Here is a 22,348-nt window from a genome sequence, read left to right as displayed (position 1 = left end):
TTTTTCTCGATCGATTCGTATATTACGCGTAGAGAAGTGATCAAGAATTCGAATAAATTTATCTAGCCAGAGTATTGCGCGATTATGTTGAAACATTACTCATCGAGTAATCGATTTTAAACAATCGAGATCGTGCTTTCCATCGATCGTCCTTTCGTTATGTACCGAATTAAAAAAGAAAAAATTCTATGTTACGTCAGCTACGTTACAATCGAGAAAATAAAACGTCTCCGTGAGCTCCTTAAGGGGCGAAGTTCTTTTCGTAAAGAGATCTTATCGATCTCTCGAAGGAGGAAAAATCCTATCGACGAGTTTCTCGTAGATGCCGTGAGAAAGCGAAACCAATCCGGTGGATACTACTTAGCGAGAGGACGGGTGTGTTGTATACAAGTACATACATACGTACACACATACGACACGAGACGATGCTTCAACATGTGCGAGAAAGAGAGAAAGAGAAATTCGATGGTGGATTATTCACGTGGGACGAGTTGAACTTTTCTACGACCGCATCCGCGTTTCGCCAACGGGGAACGTAATAACGTATATTCGTACGTAGTGTGTGTGTGTGTATATATATATATATATTAAGAAGATAGATCTGAAACGTGCCCTCCTTTCCAATAAATACGACCATTTGTTTTTCGTTAATTTACATTCGCAATGTATACTTTGAAAAGAGTGAGTGAGTGAGTGAGTGAGAGAGAGAGAGAGGTTTTTAGTATTCTCATTGCTCTCTCTAGTCAGGTATCTTTTTCCTTTCGAGTCCCCATAGATCGACGAGTAAATTTGTGGGGTTCACGACGAAGCTTTACATTCGGTTCGCGTATTCGTCACCCCTTTGATATTCTACCTTTCAACCAATTTTCCTATTTCACCCTCACGCACGTGTTGCTCCTATAGCGAATCGAACACAAGCGTTATAATGTTGTTGAACCTTTTTAATAACATTATTTCATGTTATCGTTATATGTTTGCGTATTATGTATCGAGATAAAGCGCGTTGTGGTCCAACTCGATACTATTGTTGGTACCGGATGAATCGTCAACAGGTTTACGAGCATCGTCGTAAAAGGTGTATCCTCATGGGCATGAGCAAAAGTGAAAATGGGAAGCGAGATTGAAAAGGTTGCTGCACGTTTCGTGATGCAACGCGGATCGTGGCCTAGAAAGGTAGAACTACTTTGTTCGGCGATGCAACCGTTTATATTCCGGCCGATATTTTTCCGAACTGTAATTTCATGAATTTATCCTTCGTGCGTGAAATAAATTCTCTGGAGAAAGCCAGCGAAGAGTCCCTCTTTCTCTCTAATGATACCGTCTATTCGTCTTTCTCGCGTTAACGTTAACGAATCAACCTTTGACTTTATATTCGATCGATGATGGGTGTTTACTGTCCGTATTCTCTATTTTTAATGGCAGTCAGATCATGTAGAAAATGCAGGGAAAAAATGTTCAGAGTGCATAGACGGTATTTGCGTAGCCTTCGTCGCGTTAAAATCATCCTTTTTCATACTCTCCGGCTTTCGCGGACGGCACGATGGTATGCGAGGGTTCTTTGTCGGCGAAACGTTGGATTAGGTAGCCGCGAGAGGATTGACAAAGGAGCAGTATGAAAACGTGCCTTTACACCGATATTTACACCGGACGTGTTGTGTGGATCTTTTGTCGTCGAGGGTGTCTTCTCTCGAGGAACGTTAAGGTTGATAAACATATCCAGCTTGCGAATTTCCTACTTAATTCCGCGCGAAAATTCGCGTGGCTCGCGTTAACACGACCTTCACGTAGGGCAGCTTCTATGAATCTTTGTCTCGTCGACGACCACAACCACAACATATGGACATAGATCGAAAGATCTTCTCTCCTCGCGAAGACGAATCTCGTAAAGATCAATATTTTTTTCAATATTTTTTCTGTATTTTTCTTGACAAAAAGTTGAACTTTTTTTCCTTATAAGAACGCATCTCGTTATATGTCGCATAAATTTTGTAGCTTTTGATTTTTGTCACTTTTTCAGATTTACCTACCGCACGGTAGCGAATCGCCGTCATATCCTCGTTAAAACAAGGCCATCGATGATATATCGTTCATTCGTAACGACTTTCGTTCGTATCTGCCGGTTTCCTAAAAAGGCATCGCCATCTCGTTTGGAATCGTTTATGGAGAGTCTCTCGGTCTCAATCGCAAATGCAAAATAAATCGCGCGTAATTTATCGATCGATCTCGAAGAAATCTTATCGAGATTTCTTTTTCCTCGCTAAGACGAAACGATTGATTAATTTCAGGTTCGCTTCGCATCGATGGTATCGTCGAACCGAGTAAGATATCAAAGTTTGACTAAGTTAATCGCACATGGCTGGCTTCGAGTCGGAAAATCTACGCGACTTTCTCAACGAGGTCGTCTCACCTATCTGCCGAGTTTTCTTTTTAATCGGGAAGCTACGCGAGAGGTCACGAACGGAAAGTCTACTCCATCACGAATATTCCGTTTCATTAAGTTTCGTACCTGTCCGTCCGTACTCGTGAAAGGAATTATTTATTTCACTCGTCTTGATTGATGAGTACGAGTTGGAATCGGAAACTCATTACGGACGTTAACGATAGGCGAATGAATTAGGTTCGAGTTTTAATGAGCGTTTTATTGAAAATTACAGATGGAGCTAACGTTTTTTTTTCTCTTTCTCCTTTTTATCGTCTACGTGTTCACAGTTGTTCGTCTCTTCTTCTTTTTTCTTTTTTTCATGTTCCTGTCCACAACAGTAGTAACAGCAGCCTGTTTGCCTATAGTATTTCGAAGGAGAGAAGAGTAGATTTCTTCCATCGTAGTTATTAATAGTCGCGAGGAAGGAGATAACGATTGCTCGAGTCGTCGAGCCATCCCAAATACGGGGTGTAACTCCCTCTTTCTCCGTCGTTCCACGTTTTCAACTCTTTGCTCGATCGTCGTAGTCACCACGTGGGTTTTGCTTGCGATGGCCGGCATTCAGTTCGCCTTGAAAGCCGCAATTAAAAAGCTACGGCAGCCTCCTTGCCGGTTAGTCGCTCTCTTTCTCTCTCTCTCTCTCTCTCTCTCTCTCTCTCTCTCTCTCTCTCGCTCTCTTGCTCTCTCGCTCTCTCTCTCGCATCGCGGGGCGAGGCGCGCAATCTTCTTTTCAGCAAATGAAAGGTTCTATTTTAAGCACGAAGCGGCCAAGCCGAGACTGGAAAATTGCACCGTGGTACTAATAGCCGGCGCTATTTTATGCGCTCGCACGATAAATTTCCTCTCTCTCTCTTTCTCTCTCGTAGTATAGCCTAACGCGCGTATGCGTGCCACGTTGTTGTATCCTCTCCTCCCCATTTTCAAGGATAATTCCGTGGCAAAGGATCTCTCGATCGAAGCTTTACGATCGCGAGTAACGCGAGCCTCGACCGTGCTCGAGAATTTCAATCGCGGTCTTTTCGAACCGTCGACGAATCATTTTTGTCGTTTAGCTTCCATTATCGACCGATCGAATTAACCTCGAGCTTCTTATATCCTCCTTCTCCTCCTCCTCCTTCTCGTCGTCATCATCATCATCATCATCATCATCATTTTACTTTGCGCCTTCGGAGGATCTCGATCGAGATGGAAAGGAACAGAAATGATGTATGACTTTGTTCTTTATTTCTTTTTCTTTCGCACTTATTTCCAGGGCATTCGCGTATACCGTGACGTCGCTGTTTCGTCGCGAAAGTCTTTTCAACGCGATGGCCGAACAAAAAATCGTTCCTACTCGATATATCGATAGATCAACGTTAAACTCGAATAATAAAAATCTCTATTTCGATCGTGTTGGTCTTGTCTGGGTTGTCACGGTTTCATTCAGATCACGCGGAGCAACGAAAAAAAAAAAAAGATACGAGAAGAGGAAAACGTTTCGCTCGATCACGATGACTTCGTAGATCATTGCCGTGTAATCCAAGGAAAGTGGAGGCACCAAGATGATTCTGCGAAAGAAGAAATTCCGCGATTTCGCGAATTTCATGTCGACTCTCGTTTCTCGTTTTGTTTTTCTTTTTTCTTTTCGTTTTGTTTTTTCTTTCTATTACTTTCGTTCTCGTGCTCTCACAGTAGGTACTTTGAGAAATTCCTTGAGAGATCGATGCACGTAAAAGTGACCGTAAATTCTAGGAGAAAAAAAGGGAAAGCCATGTTCGTACATACATTGCAGGATCGTTCGTCCGTGACTACGTAAAACGCGTCCCCTCGTTCTTGATTTCGGTGCTTGGTTATCGTCTTTTATCATATCGTAAAAGACTTCCCATGCTGCTATGGCACGACCCTTACTTTCCCCCCCTAAGCGTGCAACTAAACATGGATTTACGACTAATCCGAGAGAGACAAAGGAAGTGCTGCGCGTCCTCGTCGAATCGATAATGTTCGTCCGTGACGTTGATAAAAATCAAGGCTCGTGCCCGAGATAAGAGAGCCCGTTTAAGCTCTCGTACTTGCGATCGGCCCTGGACTTTGGGCTAGTTTAGGTTTCTCGTTACTCTTCGTTTTATTTCATTTCATCTCGTCAGTGATTAATAGATTATCCGTTTGCGAGAAAATCGAAATTCGATTAATGTCGAGACGCGGATGGCGCGTAGACACGATAAAACTCATCGTAATCCAATGATCCTCTTAGAACACGAAAGAAACCTTAGGCGTTAGAAACGATTCGATTGAGGCGACATATCGAATATCAATCCCTCATAAATTTAACATCTCTCGTCGACTATCGTATTACCTTCGACGCTCTTCCCGTTTAAACGCAGACGAACTTTGTAGACTATATATTATTCCGATGTATATTCCGATGTCATTCGCACAAATTTCGAATTAGAGTACGTTCCAGAGTTTATCTCAAAGCGAGATCCTTTCTGCGAGGGATGCTCGAGAAGAGAATTCCGAGGATGACTAACCCCAGTTTGTAATAGTAGTGGTGGTAGTAACAGCAGCATTATAGGAGGTCCCCTTCTATCGAGCGTAGCGAGTTTTGAGGGACGCGTAAAAGGGTCGTCCAAACATGTACGTATAGATACGCGCACGTATGCGTACAACATATCCAAGTAGCATGCACTTTGCATACGTTGAATGCTCCGTGGGCCACCGAGTGCACTCGCGTTCTGAAGGGGTAGTTGCATTTTTCTAACGCGTCGAAAGAAAGAGAGGGAAGATTCGGAGGGCTCTGAGTGGAGGAAGGAAAGAGAAAGAGCTAGTTCGAGGGTACATGCTCGCCTATTGATTTTGAAGGCTCGTTTTCTGCGTGACGTCCTCGACGATACTCTCGCTCGGTATTCTGGCTATTTATGATGCGCTTTATTAATAAAAGAACCGTCTCTCCCTTTTTCTTTTTTCGCTCAACGATCGTAAATGCCGAGTACTTATCTATGTGTGCGTGTGTACGCGTGTGCGTATATAATATATATATATATACATATCATATATATTTATGTATATGTATGTGTACACGTACATGCACTCGGACATATCGTGTAAGGGCATCAGTTCACTTTCCTAGGGAATTATCTTCCGTTTCGGTGGCGATGCAATTTCTTGGAAAATTTATTCGACTTCACTTTTACCTGTTTTCGCATTATAATCCTTTTCGAATCGTTAAATGCTACGAGTCAGCTCGTACGTACAGCTACGTACGTTTTAAGAGGAACTTTAAGAGGAAGTTTTCAACTTTGAGCCTTAACGCGCGCAACTACCTGGCCGGCTGACAAAGGGAAATTTAAAACAGGTGCCTTGTACGTAGGTAGGTAGGTAGTCGTCTAAAGTTTTCTCGTAAGCGTACTAGAACGCATTGTACACACGTATACCATCCGACCGTGAGGTCGTTCACGTTCGCCACTCATTTCTGACATGGTTTTATTAATAAGTGTCACCGTTCTTTTATGACGCGCACCGAGCCTTTGTTCCAATAAAAGGAAGCCATTCGAAATGCCACGTACGCCAGCTCGTTCCATATGAAAATTCGCTCACGGAATTTCTACCTCGGATTTACGACGTAATCCACCTTTGTTTTTCTTTCTTTTTATTTTTCAAGACGCAATTGTATTTTTATTACTCGAGCCATGTTCCGAGCAATTTGTAATTTTTCTTACTTGTCTGAAAGTTAAACAAGTACTTGTAGCGTAAATACGATCTCGTACTAATGTATTCCTCTCATTTATTTTTCTTTTTTTTCAGGATTCGGGAGCCGGAGCGCCGGCCGACGACGATGACGGAGCGAGAAGTTGCAAAAGGTGAGTCGTCGAAAGATTTTTAAATCGAGAGATTTTTTTATCGCTACGTCAAAGTTCGTCCCATATAGGAAGTCTAAAATCGTAAAACGTGCAGAGATTACTCGGACTAGCCCGTAAATAAGACGTCGGCGTCTTCAAAGCATCTCCATTCATACATATTTATGGTCGTATTTCGATATACGAAGGAGAGAATGCATCGAGATTACCTTTTTCTCTCTAATTCAGCAGGTGACCACGATACAACCGACTCGATCTTTGATTTTAATCTCGAGACGCATCTGCAACGAGCTACGGGTCTTTCTTTTCTCACGGGAGTGCTTTCGAAAAAATAATGGAAGAACTCGTAGGAGCGAGTAAGACTCATTTTTCTCGCTAATCTCGCGTCGAGAAGACTTTAATGAGCGTCCTCGCGAGTTCTAGTTCGATAAGATCGAATCAGGGCTATGTCATAACCATTAAGACGCAGTGTCGTCCCTCCATAGAGAGAGAGAGTGGGGGGGGGGAGAGGTAGAGGGAGAGCATCGTGCTTTGGTCGGACGAAGAGAGTAGAGAGCAAGGTGGAACTCGTGGACGATGCCTGGCCGATATATCGAGATAAGGGATCTAAAATGGTGCAACATTGGCTACCGGTAGGCAGCTTTTAACTTTCTCGTTTTTCTTCGCTAACTAATTTATCCTATCTCATCCTCAACCCTTTTTTCTCTCTATTTTACACCACGTTCATCTAATATCGTTAGGAGAACTCGTTTTCCAACGTAGGATCATCGAACTTTTCACCTTTCTACGTAGATACATGCAAGTTAGCGAGTTAATGTCGTTATCGTGTTTGCTGTTCGTTAAGGGATCTTCAAGTCGGCTAGTTTTTGCCAGACCTCGGTGACCGCTTCATAACGCTTATCAAGGAGAAAATTAGAATTTAGTTCTTCTACGTGGCTGTTATCGAGCGTCGACTTGGTTTCATTAACAAGCCTATCTCTCTCTTTCTCTGCCCTCTCTCTATTCCTTTTTTTTTATCGTCGCTCCTTACCTTACCAAACGATCGTATTATTCTATTAATAGCTTAACGGCTGTGGAGTCTTTATCAAAAACGCGGTCTAGTAGGATGCGATAAGAAATGAGAAATAAAATGACGTTGGTGTGGGTTAGCGTAGCAAATGGCGTCGAAAGGAGTTACGGTATACAAGTTAGCTTATTCCGTTTCTGCTGGATTTACTCGCGCGCGCCCGTTTCGTGCAGCAGGTTATTCAATGCGATTAAATATCTATCAGTTTATCTTTCTCTCTCTCTCTCTCTCTCTCTCTTTCTAAGGAAATAGACTTCCTCCTTTTAGCGATGATTCAATTAAAGCTACTTCTCCGCAACGAAGAAGAAAGTCATTTCCCAATGCGAATTTCCTCCATAACGTAAACACAGTCGCACGTTAATTCGTAGACGGCTTAGTCTCGCGTCTCGGAGAGCAGGAAGCAGGTGAACTCCGCTCTCTGCTTCCTCGAGCTATCTTCTTCCACCCGCTGTTGCAAGGTAGCCTTCTTAATCATCGTCCGACTTTCTACTTGGAGTCTTTGTGCAATAACGCGTCGTCTCAACGACGACGACGACGACGACGACGATCAGGAGAACGAGGAGGAGAAGGTTGAAGAGGAGGAAGCTTTTCAAAGAAGGAGACGCAGACAGTAGTCGCGGAAACGCGGAAATTACACTCGATTTCTCGTTTTCCAACCGGATTCGACTTTCCCCCTTTCTCGACTCAGCCCTCGACCTAAATATATCGCATACTTTTAATTCCGGAAATTGTCCGTTTTCGCGAACGCTTTTTGAATCGTTTTCTTCTCTTTCCTTTTTTCTTTTTCTTTCCAAATTCGTTCGTTCTCGAGGGATCGATCTCTAAATCGAACGGACTGGTGGCTACCGTTTTTGGCAGAGATTCGCATCGGTGCTGCTACTACTCGCTATTTTCGATCGTAACGTAAGAGGAGCGTATCCGATACGTGAACTTTAACACTCTCGAGTTCGAGTTAAAGGTCAGGCGTGAGGTACGAGGTAATCCGACCCAGATCCATCGACGCGAAGCGTGCCGAATTTTCTTCCGACCTTCTTATTCTATATTCTATACTGATATAGAGAACGAATGTTTAATATCGCTCGGATAACCAAGACCATACGACAAACTTCTTGACGTCTCTCGATATTTCCGGAGAGAGAAAGAGAGAGAGAGAGAGAGAGAGAGAGAGAAAACATCTGGAAGACGAGACGCGCTGACCCTCCCCGAAGCTTATACCCGCGATTATTTTCTTGCTGCTCGTACTACAGCGTCCACGCCCTCCTGCGGGTTCCACACGTGGGAACTTGGATACACGTAGGGGGGACTGTCTTTCTTTTTCAAAACTTTACCAGTTATTACATTACGTCGCGTGTATTCGCATAACGCGATATCGAACATTTCCCATAGTAACTTGACGCGAGACGGGGGGAGAATGAGAGTCCGTGTAAACATTCCTAATGTAGACCCGCGTAGTTTCGTTCGGAGAAGACACTTTGATCGAATACAGAGCTTGATACGGGACGACGGCGACGGTGGCAAAGTTCGTACGAGAGTACCGGCAGCCGATACGTTTCGATACGACCAATCATTTATACGCACAATCGGAATTTATGCACACTTTGAAACGGATCGTCTGGCTTGCAATCGAAGTCGACTTTTGCGTCGAACTCGATCCGTTCGACGAATACGATCGAATACGCCCCCCCAACGATAGTTATCCGTTCTATCGCGTATCCATTTGTAATTATTTGATAGGATTAATCGGTACGTGCCTCGGTAGCTTCCCTTTGGGCCGGTATCGTTTTTCTTCCTGGCGAGTGCGCGCGCGATGAAAAGCATCGTTCTTCATCGATCTATCGTTCCATCGATCGAGGTTTTCCTCGGGCGTCGAAGGCGACGAGGCGTATTGAAAGTCGCAGAGACACCGTACGAAGATCGGAGAGGCGAGTAACTCCGTGACGGACACTAATGAGTTTGCGGTCGGTCTTTAAATCGACGATAGGTCACGCGGAACGTGAAAGTGCGCGCACCGCAAAGTACTCGCTCTTCTCCGCTCGCGCGAAAGATCCGATCGGCGGAGGAGGATACGTCGAGATACACCTAATATCTACTGATCTCTTCGGAATCGAGAATCCATTTCGCGAGAATACTCGATGAGACCTTCGCGCAACGATTTAGAGGGGCGGTAGAACGGGACGTTGGACGTTAATCGATTACCTTTATACCCAATTAGTCCGTGTAGTCGTCGATAATCCCTAGCAACGTCTAAGTTATATCAAGTATCAACATTCGTAAATCTATCAAACTTTCTCGGACATATCTACGAACTTATTAAAGATTTACGCCTGTATTCTTGTACTTGGTCGTACTTTGATCGTTTGTCGGCTTCTGACTTCTCGATACATTGTTTAACATAATGTACCGTTTCGACGATCGTAAAACACCGTTGGGACTGCCTCATAAATCATCGTACTTGCGTTGACCACTACGAATAAGGACGAATAATTCAAAGGGAAACTATCGCTCAATGGGAGCGCTCGAAGGTGATTCGAACTTGACCACGAAGTAGGAATTTTATTGCCTATCTTTTCCCCTTCGGTGTCTCGATAAATAACGAAAGAAGAAAATAAGAAGAGACAAAAGCGAAGGAAGGTGTTGCTTATTATTTCGACGCTTTCTCTTTAATAACACCTTCGTTGAACTTTCTTGTTGCACGATTAGCGGTAAACTCGACCTGGCAAACAATCTTTTCTTCTATCTATTTCTCAAATCTAATTTCAAATGCGAGAATCAGAACGGAAACGAACGAATTTTTTTACCTTCTCGTCCAAATCGATCTTGATCGTAAACGCGACGGTATAGTCGACTTTGTCTTTTTTCTCTCTCCGCTGATTTTTCTCTCGCTGTCGTTCCCACCGTACGACTTTCTAAGCCACGCGCTGCGTTTAAAATTCTTCGGGAGTTCGAGGGATCGATAGGAACGCACGACCCTTCTTGACACGCTGTATCGAATATTTCGACAACCCAAATTGTTCTAACCCGGATTGTCGCGCGGAAATAGACGAACGAGAAAAGAAACTAGGTGGAACGTTCGATACGTTGCTCGCGCGTTGGCCAACCTTGATCGAGATCCATTTCTTTTCTATACGAGTCGAATAACAATGCTGACGTCTTTCGACGGAGAAAGAAAGGGGAGAAAAGAAGAAGAAAAAGAAAAAGAAAAAGAAAAAGGAGGAAGAAAAAAAAGATTTGTCGAGCACGAGGAGAAATTCAAAAATTATTCGTACGCGATCGCACGTAAATGGGAGGACCATACCGGATCTCAGGGAGACGATCCTGAACCGCACTTTGCATTCGCAATTTGGTCGAGGAAGGGGGATCGTCGAGATCGCGCAATTTTTGGATCGCAATCGCATCGCATGCCGAAACTCTCGCGTTAATCCCGTTAAACTCACGGTTTCGTGGTACGAAGCGGTCCAACGGGAGGAAGGAAGCCTTGAAAGAAAAATCGTCTTCGCAAAGGCGTCTCGTAATCATCGTATTTACGGCGCACTCGGCAGGGGACTCTTATCCACAGGATTATAAAGCCTATTAAATCAAAAATTATCTCTCCTACGCTGCGCATTGTCGAGTTGGCTATAATCCGTCGAGATCCGTTCGCGTTCGCTCGTAGCGAGAAACTCCATTCGTGGACGTAGACGCGAGGGAGACACCTTAGACGCGCGAATTACGTCTAATATTTATAATTAATCGTTCGTTTTATAGCGAAGCATAAATTTCCACGCGTTATCGCCTTATAGACGGCATTTCCTATCGTCGCGATACCGATCGAATCTACCTCGATAGATAGGAGAGAAAACCCGTTCGTGCGAATAGTCGTTGTAACGACTCGAGAAAATACGGAGAAAGAGAGTTTCTTGCGGCGAACGGTCTTTCGAATTTCTTTCAAGACTCTTGCGAATGTAAGGTACCTCGCGTCGTTTGGAATGTCGTCGAGCGGTTAACTCCGAACAATGATTCACGAACGGAGATACGAGGATTCGCACTTTATATTCGATATAAAACGCTCGTCAAACTGTTGCGTTCGTAGGCGACTTTCGAGATAACTCGCTTCGATTACCATCTAAGGTAATAAGTCGCGCCTCGTTCTTTGAACTTTTCTGAAATTATTGATAAAAATCGAATCGGTCGGACGGACGACGATTCGGATAAGAGTAATCGGCGGGAGGCGGTGCTTGCGTGCGAAATTAAAATTGCTCTCGCGTGACGCGAAAAACTCTCGGGGACAGAATAACAAGAAAAAAGGAAAGTCTACCCTTTTCGCGCGTCGTCTTTGCATACTCTCGTGGCGGAGCGCATCCGGATCTCGTAACGGGAGCGACGAGCACGCCCGGAAAGTTGAAACATGTGACTCAGCGTTCGAGACGCCAAGGTGCTGACAATTAAGCGGCGCACCGCCTGCCTGCCGCCGGGACGATGATAATTATTTTCGTCACGATATCCGGGGAGGTCTCTTCTCCTTCTCTTCGCGTATTGCTCTTTCTTCTCTCGACATTCCTCCGATGGCAGCGGGGCCCTCGGTAAAACGTCAATATTATTGTCATTTCTCTCTTGACGAACGAAACGAAGGAGAGTCCGTTCGTTCGAGCAACGACGGACAACGACACCTCTGACCGCTTTCACGGATGATCAAAATCAAGAGGAAACGCTGCCATTTTACTTTCTATTGTTCTCTCGGTCAACGAGTCCGGGAATCGATCATTGCCAACGATCTATAAACCGGAATACCTCGTTTGCAGAAATTTCCGATAAATTTCGTTAACCTGTAACGTCCAATTTGTCGATCGAACTTTGCATTTCACAATCTCCGTTACCCAACCGTCTCTGTTTATACACTCGAGTACTTTTTAGAATCGAATCGATTATCTCGTGCGACGACGGTAGGCCTTTTTATTACATATCTCTTTCGCCGATCTCAGGCATGGCAGGACGGAAAAGTTACGAGTTAGAAAGTTGTTTAAAGACCTCTCTCTCTCTCTCTCTCTCTCTGCGCTTCTACCGCGTGCGCGCCATGGTTCGTATAATAGAGTAGTGGATACGTACGCGATGCTCGAACGATTCCTTTGCTTTCTTCGGTGGTGGAACCTTTAATTGCTCGCCCGTAAATGGCATTAACGCATCGTTACATGCGATGAGGTAACGATGCGCCGCTTGTGCGGTAACGACTCCGCGTATAAAATCGCGAACGATAACTAGTCTCGAAGGCGCTCATTAGTAACGCCGAACAATTACTAAAGAATATAAACTACCGAGTAGGTACACGGCACTTTTGAAAGAAAAACCATCTTCCTCGTCCGGTCGAGTACGTTATTAACTATTATTCATAATTTTTGAGTAGGCATCTCCGTGTCATCGGGATGACATCAGAGATGGAAGAGAAAGGATCGCTGTTCCGAACGGAATCTATACTGCGTCAATTTAAGAAGGAGAAAAAGAGGAAGAATAAAATTGGCCTCGTAAAGTATAGAACGCATGAAAATTCTATCGAAGGGGATACGTGGAAGGAATCGTATTCAATTCAAACAAAAACGCGTTCAATTTCGTTGACTACACGTGGCATGAAATCATCCCCTTCGTTTCACCTTCAATTTTTTTTCGCTATCCTATGGGAGGGACGAGACGATATATTTAATCTCCGAGATTCTCCTTCGTAGAAAGGTCAAACTCCTTGGATGATCCAAGCTCCTTGTGTCCCTTCAAGGTCAAACAGGGCGGTCCGAGGATGGAAAAGAATAAAAAAACACATTTCCACGAATCTTTTACGAGCGATTCTTCTCCGTCGTCGTTCCTTCTTGTTATCTACGATCAGTCGTTACGGAAGAATGAAACGAGAAAGAAGAACTTATCGATTGTGTTTTCACGGGAGACGAAATAATTCGAAAGCACAGTATCTACGTATATTATATACACGCGCACGTGCAGGTAGGAAAGTAATTAGGCGAGTAGAAGCCGCGATCGATCACGATCGTCTGTCTTTGCTTTGCGTGAGGCGCCGCAGCCACCCTTTCGACCGGAAAGAACAAAATAAATAATTCATGCTTCCCAAAATTGACCGCAAAAAAAGGAAAGAGAGAGAGAGAGAGAGGAGGGTCCTTATCGTTCTTTAATTATTTTTTACTTCTTTCATTATTTATCTCTCGCTTCGTATCTGTCCTCTCGACGTCGTTCGATCGATAACGCGACTTATCAAGAAGGGATTTATTCTCAAGGCAAGCAACGTTTAACGAGGTTACTCGTTTATTTCTTACGCTTGTTAATAATCGTTAATTGTGACGATGCTCGAGATCAGAGAGTCAGGCATAGATCTAATCCTGTTACTATAATGTGTTATTACCGATTCCATCTGTGAACAAAAAGTTGTGATAGGCGATATGAATATTCGGTAATAGCTCGACACTGGTAATATGAAATGCGCTAGATGGGGGAATAGTTTTCGAAACTTTTCTCACGAGAACGAAGAATTTGATCTTGCGATGGTGCTTACGTGTTCCCCATCTCGCGCGTGTGCGAGAGGGAGATGGAGAAGAGGGATGAAAGATCGAGACTCCAATCTTCTCCGTTTTTCATCATTGATATGCACGACGCGAGAAGGGCCTCGGTGTGATGAGAATCTCGATATCGGTATCTCGCATATTCCACCTTCTCCTCTTCTTCATCCTATCGCCTCGGATATTTTTACTAAACATTTTTATTCTGTAATTCCTGTTTTATAACTCGACGCTTTCTTGTGCTCTCGGTGCGATCTCGACGAAGAGTTGAAACTTTATCGCACGGTTCTTCAATTTAACGCTAAACGTTGGAGAAGATTGCAGAATTAATTAGAAATTTCGTTAAGACTTTGAAGAACTTTTTTGTTTAAATGTTGTAACAAACGCAGCGTCGAGTAGTTGGAAGGAAGTATCGGGTGACTCGGAAATTCTGAAATTAGCGTCGCGCCGTTCTCATTACGATTTCGTCTCTTCTCGTGCGCTTAAAGCGCGCGCTCTCTCTCTCTTTCTCTCTCTCTCTCTCTCTCTCTCTCTCTCTCTCTCTCTCTGCCTTTCTCTACGTGCGTGTATACGTATTCATTGATTTTTTCGTTCTGGCTCTCTTCAGAGAGGTCGTCAACCTCGAGGCTCGTGCAGCAGCAGCAGCTGCTGTTGCTACTGCCACTAGATTCTTCAGCGTACTCCTGTTTATCGCTAGCTTGTCAATGAGCCGCGGTTAATGGTAACGTACGAAACGAGCGTAATTTATTTTCCTATCTCCGATTGAAACTTTTCTTCGTTGGACAGCATCCGAAGAGGTGGAGGAGACGGAGGAGGAAGGAGAAGAAGAAGAAGCTCGTGCACGTCGATGTTAATTGGCGTAGGACAAAGTGATCGACGGCTTATCGGCATGCTCGAATAGAGTCACGGACGTTGAACGATTCGCCAACTTGAAGATTTTAATCATCGAGACGCGTAGGAACGTTATTCGGTGCTGCGTGAAATCTATCACGTTTATCTATTCTTTCGCTTAAGTCGCTTTGTTCGACAAACGATGAAAAATCAACGTAAGATGTAGCTACGCGATACACGCTCGACAATATAATCAGCTCGTTCGATCATCGTTATTCAATCATTTACATTTTACGATATTCATCGATCGCGCGATCGAATATATGTAGGTATGCACGATTTTTAAAACGATATTTAACCATTAATGGAACTTTGTCGTGCAGATACGTGCAAAAGATAAACTATTACAAATCGTCATCGACTTATGATCGCGTCGATCATTTATCGTTTCGAGCATGAACCTTGCCCTCCCTGATAATAGAGCATTTTTGTTTATCGAAAGTAAGATAAACCGGGTGTTGCACTAAGATGGCTACTACATACACTCCGTTCTCGTCAACTACGAACCCTTCTCGAATTGTACAAGTAGCTAAGTTTGGTCTTATCGAAGATCGAACATTCTTATCGATTTGATTTGGATATTTTGATTTTTGATATTTGGTACGAGCGTAAATGAAGTTCTAACCGATGTAAAACGTGTGGCGCACGATTACGATCGCCGAACAATGTTGGGCGTGTCGATTGTCGTGTTAATTCGCTTTAGAAATAGACGCATTGTTTTTTGAATGAAACGAGACGCGTGTCGTCGAGTACTTTGTGCCAGGGCGATGACGAAGAGAGGACCGATATAATAGTTCGTTCTTGCTTAGCTGTCGTTTCAGCGCACTTTATTACTCGCAGTTTTTGTTCTCTACGTGTGCGTCTTCGTATCTGTGTCGGGATCATTATGCGCCGCTCTATAAACGGACTTAAATCATTATCGCTTTAGAAAAAATGAAGGATTACGAGGATGGAAAATTGACGGTCAAGGAGTATAACGATCCTTCGAGTATCGTTATCGAGTAGAGAGATGCTCGGAAGAGGAGCATCGATGCCAACGCACACCCACTTGCTTTCGACTTTCCCTTTTTCTCGTCGGCTCGACGGGAAAAGAAGGGTGTGTAAGCAAACGATCTCGTTGGTATAAGAGGGAAAGAGAGAGAGAGTAGATCACGGTCGAGTTGACGGCTAGACGAGGTACCCTTTGTCTCCGTTCAGCAGCTGTTAACAATTTTTGGTATACGACCGTCTGGCTTCAGCGACGTGTAAGAGCGAAAAAATTGGTGGCCAGAGCACCTAGTTGGAAGGTAGAAAGATGACGACGGCGACGACGGCGACGACGACGATGACGACGAAGAGGATGAGTGACTTTCACGCTTTTGCGCTTCGAACGAAGCTTTTGCGCGCTTATGAATAAGTATGAACGTGAAACGCGCGACGAGCGAGTTGGTTGCTGCCTTCTGTTAGATATATACATGTATAATCTGAAATCTCTCCGAGGTTGATGGCTCCTTGAGAGGGTGAAACGCTTGACGGAAAATCTTCAAGGCCTCCCTTTGTCTCCGTTACCGTCTCGTAGTTCGCCGTTTCTCGATTTCTTGCGCCACGATCTTTTCTCGTTTGCTGAATAATGTAAACGTTTCTGCTTTTCTTGCCGTCGCGTCTATGTACCTATGTACCTACCACGAACGTTCTACGTAGAAAAGACACTCGTGTGGATACGTGTTTGATTTTCGTATCGCTTTCCGGAAGGATTCGCATAACTTATATTTTTAAGTACGCTTCAAGGGACTACGCAAAAATCAATTTCTATGACAGAAAATGAAATTTTGCCTCGGTAAATGCTCGACAATCGGAGGAAAATGCGTTATAGCGTTGTGGATGATTTACTTTGTATCTTTCTTTTTCTCTCCGCTACGATAGTAAAACGTTTTCTTAGCTGGGACGAACGCGTTTCGGGCCAAAACACGAGACAGCAACTTTCAAAGAAACTGCTAGGTCCTCGTTTCGAGAGTTTGCTCGAGACTGAGTGCGCATGCGCGTCGACTGCCGCGCCGGTGGCTCGGAGAGTGGTGGGGGTAACCGAGCCGCCTTACCGTAGCGTGCGCGCCATCGTGTCAGTAGTCGCGCGTTCGTCGAACCGTCGGTGTCGTTGTTTTTTTCGTCCCTTTTTCTCAAGTCTCGACGCGTTCGTAGTTTCGTCTTCTTCTTTCTCCTACACCTCGCGCGTAAACGGAGAGTCGTATTCTTCGAAACGTTTTTTTCTAAACCGATAGTCAGATTATTTCACAATGTTTCGTCGAGACAATTTTTTGGAGAAAATTTGAGATCGTTAAGATGTTCGTCGTGAAGTCGAGACGACGACGACAACGACAACGACAACGACACGACAACGACAACGACAACGACAACGACAACACGTGACTAGTAACCGGCGATCGAAGGACGTTAAAGCGTCGCGTGTTGTGCCATCGAGTGAATATCTGTTATAATAAGGGAGAATCGAGTGAAATCAGTGACCCGTGTCCGTGTGGCGTTTCTGACTTCTCATGGTCTTCGAGAATATCGAGATGCGGAACCCAGGGTTCCTTCTGGAGGACGCCAGACATGGATATATTCAATATATTAGGTTAGGAAACGTTTCTCTACTATTTTTCTATAGTTAATGTGTGTGTGTGTGTGTTTGCGTGTACAATGTATAAGCGCGTACGATTTCTCAGAATTACGTATATGCGTGTATGCACATGTATATGTTTATCTACTTGTACAGAGGTACAGAGGGTGAGTCAATGACTTTTTTGAAACGTCCTTTTTATTTATCAACTCTCAAATGACTCGTCCTGTGTACCTGTTAAAGAAAACAAATTATATAGCTACGTTTCTCCTCGCTCGAAATGAATCGAGTATCGAGTTTACCCACCGAGCGAGTTTATCTGATCCGGATTTCCTCCTCGTCGACGGACGTCCTCGCTTCGCAATATAATATTTATTGTTGGCGCTATTTTTTCTGGAATAGTCTAATTTTTCAATGGACGAATCCTCGTTACGCGATACGAGCGTGTATCATGCGAGAGAGGCAACTCTGTGTATACGATACTTGGTGTACATTCGCGTGATAGACGTGGAACGTTATTGGACACGTAATAGACACGCACGAGCGTGTAAATCCTAGCTATCCGGAGGAAAATCGTTTTCTCAACGAGTAGCAGCTGCGTACGAAAAGGCTTTTTCACCGATGGAAAGGCCATTTTCCCTCCTCTCTCTCTCTCTCTCTCTCTCTCTCTCTCTCTCTCTCTCTCTCTCGCACCGATATTCGACGTCGGTATGACGTGGGTCGTTTGGTGCATCGCAGACGTAGCGTCGTCGTCTCCCTTCCAGACGAGCCTCTTTGAAATATACATCGGCTTCGACACCGCTCGAGACTTCTATCTCGTTCGTTTCTTCGACCTAATTGAACAAGTGTTCGACGAAGCGTACGAAGAAATTCATTCGTTGCTCTTTTCTTCGCCGTGTTAATATTTACCTCGAGTTTTTTTTTTTTTTTTTTTATTTCTTTTTCCGTCGGCGTATAAACATTAATTATGTAATCGTACAATCTAATCAATTACAACGTACACGATCGTTATTTTCCACAAAGTCAACTGGCTCGAGAGAGAAGAAACAGCTGCGTCCTTTGTCATCGTTGGACTTGATTCGTGTATACCCCAATGTTATTTTTCAAGATGGAAGACCACCGGGGGAAGTCTACTCGACGCGACCTTTAAATCTTTTCAGGAGCCAGCCTCCGACTGACCTCGTCGCGCTATCGCAGCTCGTGCCGTTTATTTATTTTTCATTTATTTATTTATTTATCTTGTTTTGCTACTCTTCTCTCTCACGGGCCGTTCCAGCGTAGACGACGAGTATCGACGATTTACGGCTTTGCGCGGAAAGAAGAAGGAAAGAAGAAAAAAAATGGAACCTCGGGAAAGAACAGATTCTTTTTTTACATTCTGCGTACGTACGATCGTAAAGAGCGCCGTACAAGTTGACATTTTTTTCTTCGGTCAACCAGGGGAGCGTTCCTTTTTTTCCAGCAACGGGCAGAAGAGCCTTGGCATTTGAAAGTCGTAACCTTTAGCGAGCTATTTTGTAAGCGTGTCGTACTCGCTGGCGCTCGAGAACGTTACGATGGCCCGAAGACGTGCTCGTTTCAAATTAATCGATCATAACTTAAGCATCTATCAATTAATACCGGTGAATTTATCGATCCCGTTCTAGGCAATACGGTAGATTCGTCCTTCGGTATTCTATAGCAAACGTTCCGTTGCTTGGAAACGAGAGTCACAACACGAACGCGGTGCTGGAGTCTAGAGTGACGTAGGCGATTAGAACGTTCGTCTGCATTTTTGTAGCCGAGGCGAGCGTAAACTTTGTTCTCTTACCTCCTTAAAACTCGCTCGCGTGGAATCATCTTTAATCGCGAGAAAAAGAAAAACGTTCCGAAGCGAGTTCCGAACTAATTTTCCTACTTACGATTCGTAGCAACGCTCGAAAAAAGAAGGACGAAATTTTCCCAATGGCGCACGTAATCGAGGAAAGTTTTCTTTATTATTACTCTGCCGCGGAATAACCGTACTTTTCCCTGCTGCAATAGTTTACAACGCACAAGCAACGATGAAACAACTTCCTGGTACTAGCGAGGTTGCTAACCCAACGACGACAAAAGACGGATCGATATGATGCCATCGACTCGGAATTCTAGCCTATAAAGTTTTTGCCGGTAGCGCTAACTTTTCAACCGATTCTCGGCGTTTTCACGTAACCACCGTCCTCCGAGTGTTGCGCGTTCGTCGATGCAACGGCCTGCACGAGAGAAAGAAAAGCGCTTACTCGCATAATTTGAAAAGCCTCGTTCTCATCCTGCGCCGATTTGCATTCCGTTATCTCACGTTTCTACGATCGTCCGAGAACGCGCGTTGTCTTCTATCGTCGTTGTTCGCCGTGGCGAGACGATAACGATTCTTTTACGATCGAACGATCGGCACGAATCTTTCGTCATTTTTTTTGTCCCTCTTCCTTCTCGTTTTTCTTTTTTCAATATAATTCCTTAATTGGCGTTCTATATGAGTCAGTGTTTGTAATTTAAAAAAAGAAATCGTCGAGGAGACTTCATTGACACGTCTCCAAGTATATATAAGAGAGCGATGAATGAAATTTATTTTAGCGAGGATGAACGCATCCGCAAAGGATTTAGCCGAAGGAGCGAGCGATGTTCATCGAGAGAGCGTATCTTGTACGTACGCGTCAAGGGGCGTATTATCACGTTACGTACACGTGAGATGGAAATTCATATGCCTCGATCGTCGAACGACCGTACGAGTAGAATACACGATAGAACGAGTAGAAGGAACGTTTGCATAGGTACATACCAGATTTACGAGACTCTAATGATAGACTAAACAAATAAGGATCGATAGATCGATGCTCCTAGATAAAGCACGAGAGAACAAGATCGCTTTGTTCGCGCGCGCTCTCTCTCTCTCTCTCTCTTTTCTTCTCTTTAGTGTCATCTTCGTCTTACGCATCGGAAGCTCTCGGAAGACTCATCGTTTCACTACGTCATGCAGCTTAGAACGTATGTACTCGAAGGAGCGCTCGGACGATCGTGCAATAGCCTTGAAAGTAATTCTCTCGATTTGTAACAGCCAAACGAGTACTCGAGATCGGACAACATCGATATTTTTTTACTTTCTTTCTTTTTGCCTCCGAAGAGATTACGAGAGCGATAAGTGGACATGTGAATTGATGTCCTCGTTTCTTTGGGGAGAAATTGAATTTTTATGTTCTTCGACACATCCATCTCCCTCTCTCTCTCTTATTTATTTTTATCGCATACCAGGCAATCATTCTTTTTCTCTCTTTTCCGAGTTCTGTTTCTCTGTTTGTAACTTTTTGTCGAACGATCTTATCGATTTACTCGATCGCTCTTTTGCAACATTGTCACGAGGATAGTGGAGGTACAATCTATTTCTCTCTCTCTCTCTCTCGCGTGCGCGCGCGCTCTTTCCTTCTCTCTGGTCCACGGGACGACGAAGGATGTTGAGAAAATCGTCTCGGATTCGTCGTTTTTACACGGGCGGAGAGGAGAACAGGTACCAACAAACTAAGGGACATCTGTCGCTCGCTCGTCTTTCTTTGGACGGATTCAAGTGGAACGACGGCGCGTCTCGTCTCAACGAAGAACGAGGAACCGGTTCGGTTCAGCTGGTTTTCCAGGAGATAAAACTCCTGGCTCGGAGCACGTGTTCCTCTTGTGGATGGCAGCAACGCGTTTCAGTTCTTTGTCGTTCTGCCCATCTGGCTAAAGATTTTTCTACTCTTCTTTCTCTTTCTCTACATCTGCTTCTTCCGGTCTCTCTCTCACGATCTTTTGCTTTCCTCTGATGACTTTTTAAAAAGGCGTCTCTATTCGATCATGTGTTTGTTTATATCGACGCAGTAGTCGAGAGATCTTCTTTCGTTACAAACGTCTTCGCTATTATTCCTAGGACACTCGTAAATCATTTCGAAACTTTTACTTTTAATCCGAAAAGATATCTTCTCACGGAGAGAAGAAGACAGTTCGGCCGCGTACAGTTTACAACTCCTCGGCTTTCTCTCGGCGAACCAGGAAGGAAACGCGATCGACGAGATCGAGAATAGTCTCGGAGAGAAAGAAAAGAATCTCGATGGCGCGTTAGCCGAACGAAACGAAAGTCCGTTCGTGCATCCGTTTGTCGTTTGCTCCGAATGTGCGACGAGTCTCGACGATGTACGGTCGTTACGAGGATAATTAGATAATTAATCGATTCGTTCGATCGACTCGGTAATTTCAAATTTATTTTCTTTTTTTTTTTTTCTACGAGTTTCAACGTTTCTCACGTGTATCTACAATCCGTGTTGTACGCGCGCGTGTCCGTGCGTTTTGCATCTTTCTTTGTATGAAAACCGGCTGGCGTATATCTCGAAGCACGAAAACTAGTAATAGTGATCACGAAAGAGGCGCGTGAGCGTGAGAAGTCGTCGTTACGCGGATATCTCGTGACGCCGAACGATTCTTCTCCTTCGGAGTTCACGACGCCACTTTCCTTAGATCCTTTTATTGGAGATGAATGATGAAGGCGAAGGGACGAAACGCGCTTTACAAAGTTCACCTTGCCTTTTCATTACGAACTCATCACCGCGATTCTTATTCAAATTCTCGTAGTTAAAAGCTTGCTTGCAAAGTACGAAATAAATATTTAAAAGATGACGAGGAGATTCTCGAAGAAATCGACGTGGCCGATGAAATCGAGAAGGAACGCGTTCGACCTTATCGAAACCGGCTCGAGAAAAAGAGAGAGAGAGAGAGAGAGGTGTCAAGGTGATGCTCGAAGGTCAGTCACCACTCGATATTAGACTATAATTGGGAGATTAAGAAGCACGCCGTGTTAAATCGATTATTCTTCGGTATCGACGCTTTGCATGCCGCGATCGTTTAATCATTAGCAGAACGCAGAGGTACTGTGACGAAAACGGAGCCGAACATTTGTCATCGTTACGCGTTCATTAGTATCGATTTGCCACGTACACCTGGTCACCTTATTCTCCTTTTCCCGTTCGTTTAAAA

General features: G+C 44.2%; 1 protein-coding gene across 4 annotated transcripts in view; it reads left to right on the top strand.

The window, feature by feature from the left end:
- LOC127068102 (serine-rich adhesin for platelets-like) overlaps positions 1-22,348 on the top strand; it is a 67,045-nt gene that overhangs the window by 3,531 nt on the left and 41,166 nt on the right. For 2 of the 4 annotated variants that reach the window (XM_051003811.1, XM_051003810.1), the window contains exon 2: positions 6,203-6,258. The exons of 1 other annotated variant lie outside the window; for it this stretch is intronic. In XM_051003811.1, coding sequence (XP_050859768.1) covers positions 6,203-6,258 — 56 coding nt within the window. Of the gene's footprint in view, positions 1-6,202; positions 6,259-16,144; positions 17,348-22,348 lie in introns of those variants that run through there. One more of the 4 variants, XM_051003813.1, reaches the window with a different exon arrangement.

This window comes from Vespula vulgaris, chromosome 12, assembly GCF_905475345.1.
Source record: "Vespula vulgaris chromosome 12, iyVesVulg1.1, whole genome shotgun sequence".
Lineage (NCBI taxonomy): Eukaryota > Metazoa > Arthropoda > Insecta > Hymenoptera > Vespidae > Vespula > Vespula vulgaris.
The sequence above is the reverse complement of the archived record's forward strand: the minus strand, read 5'-3'. Positions and strand labels throughout refer to the sequence as shown.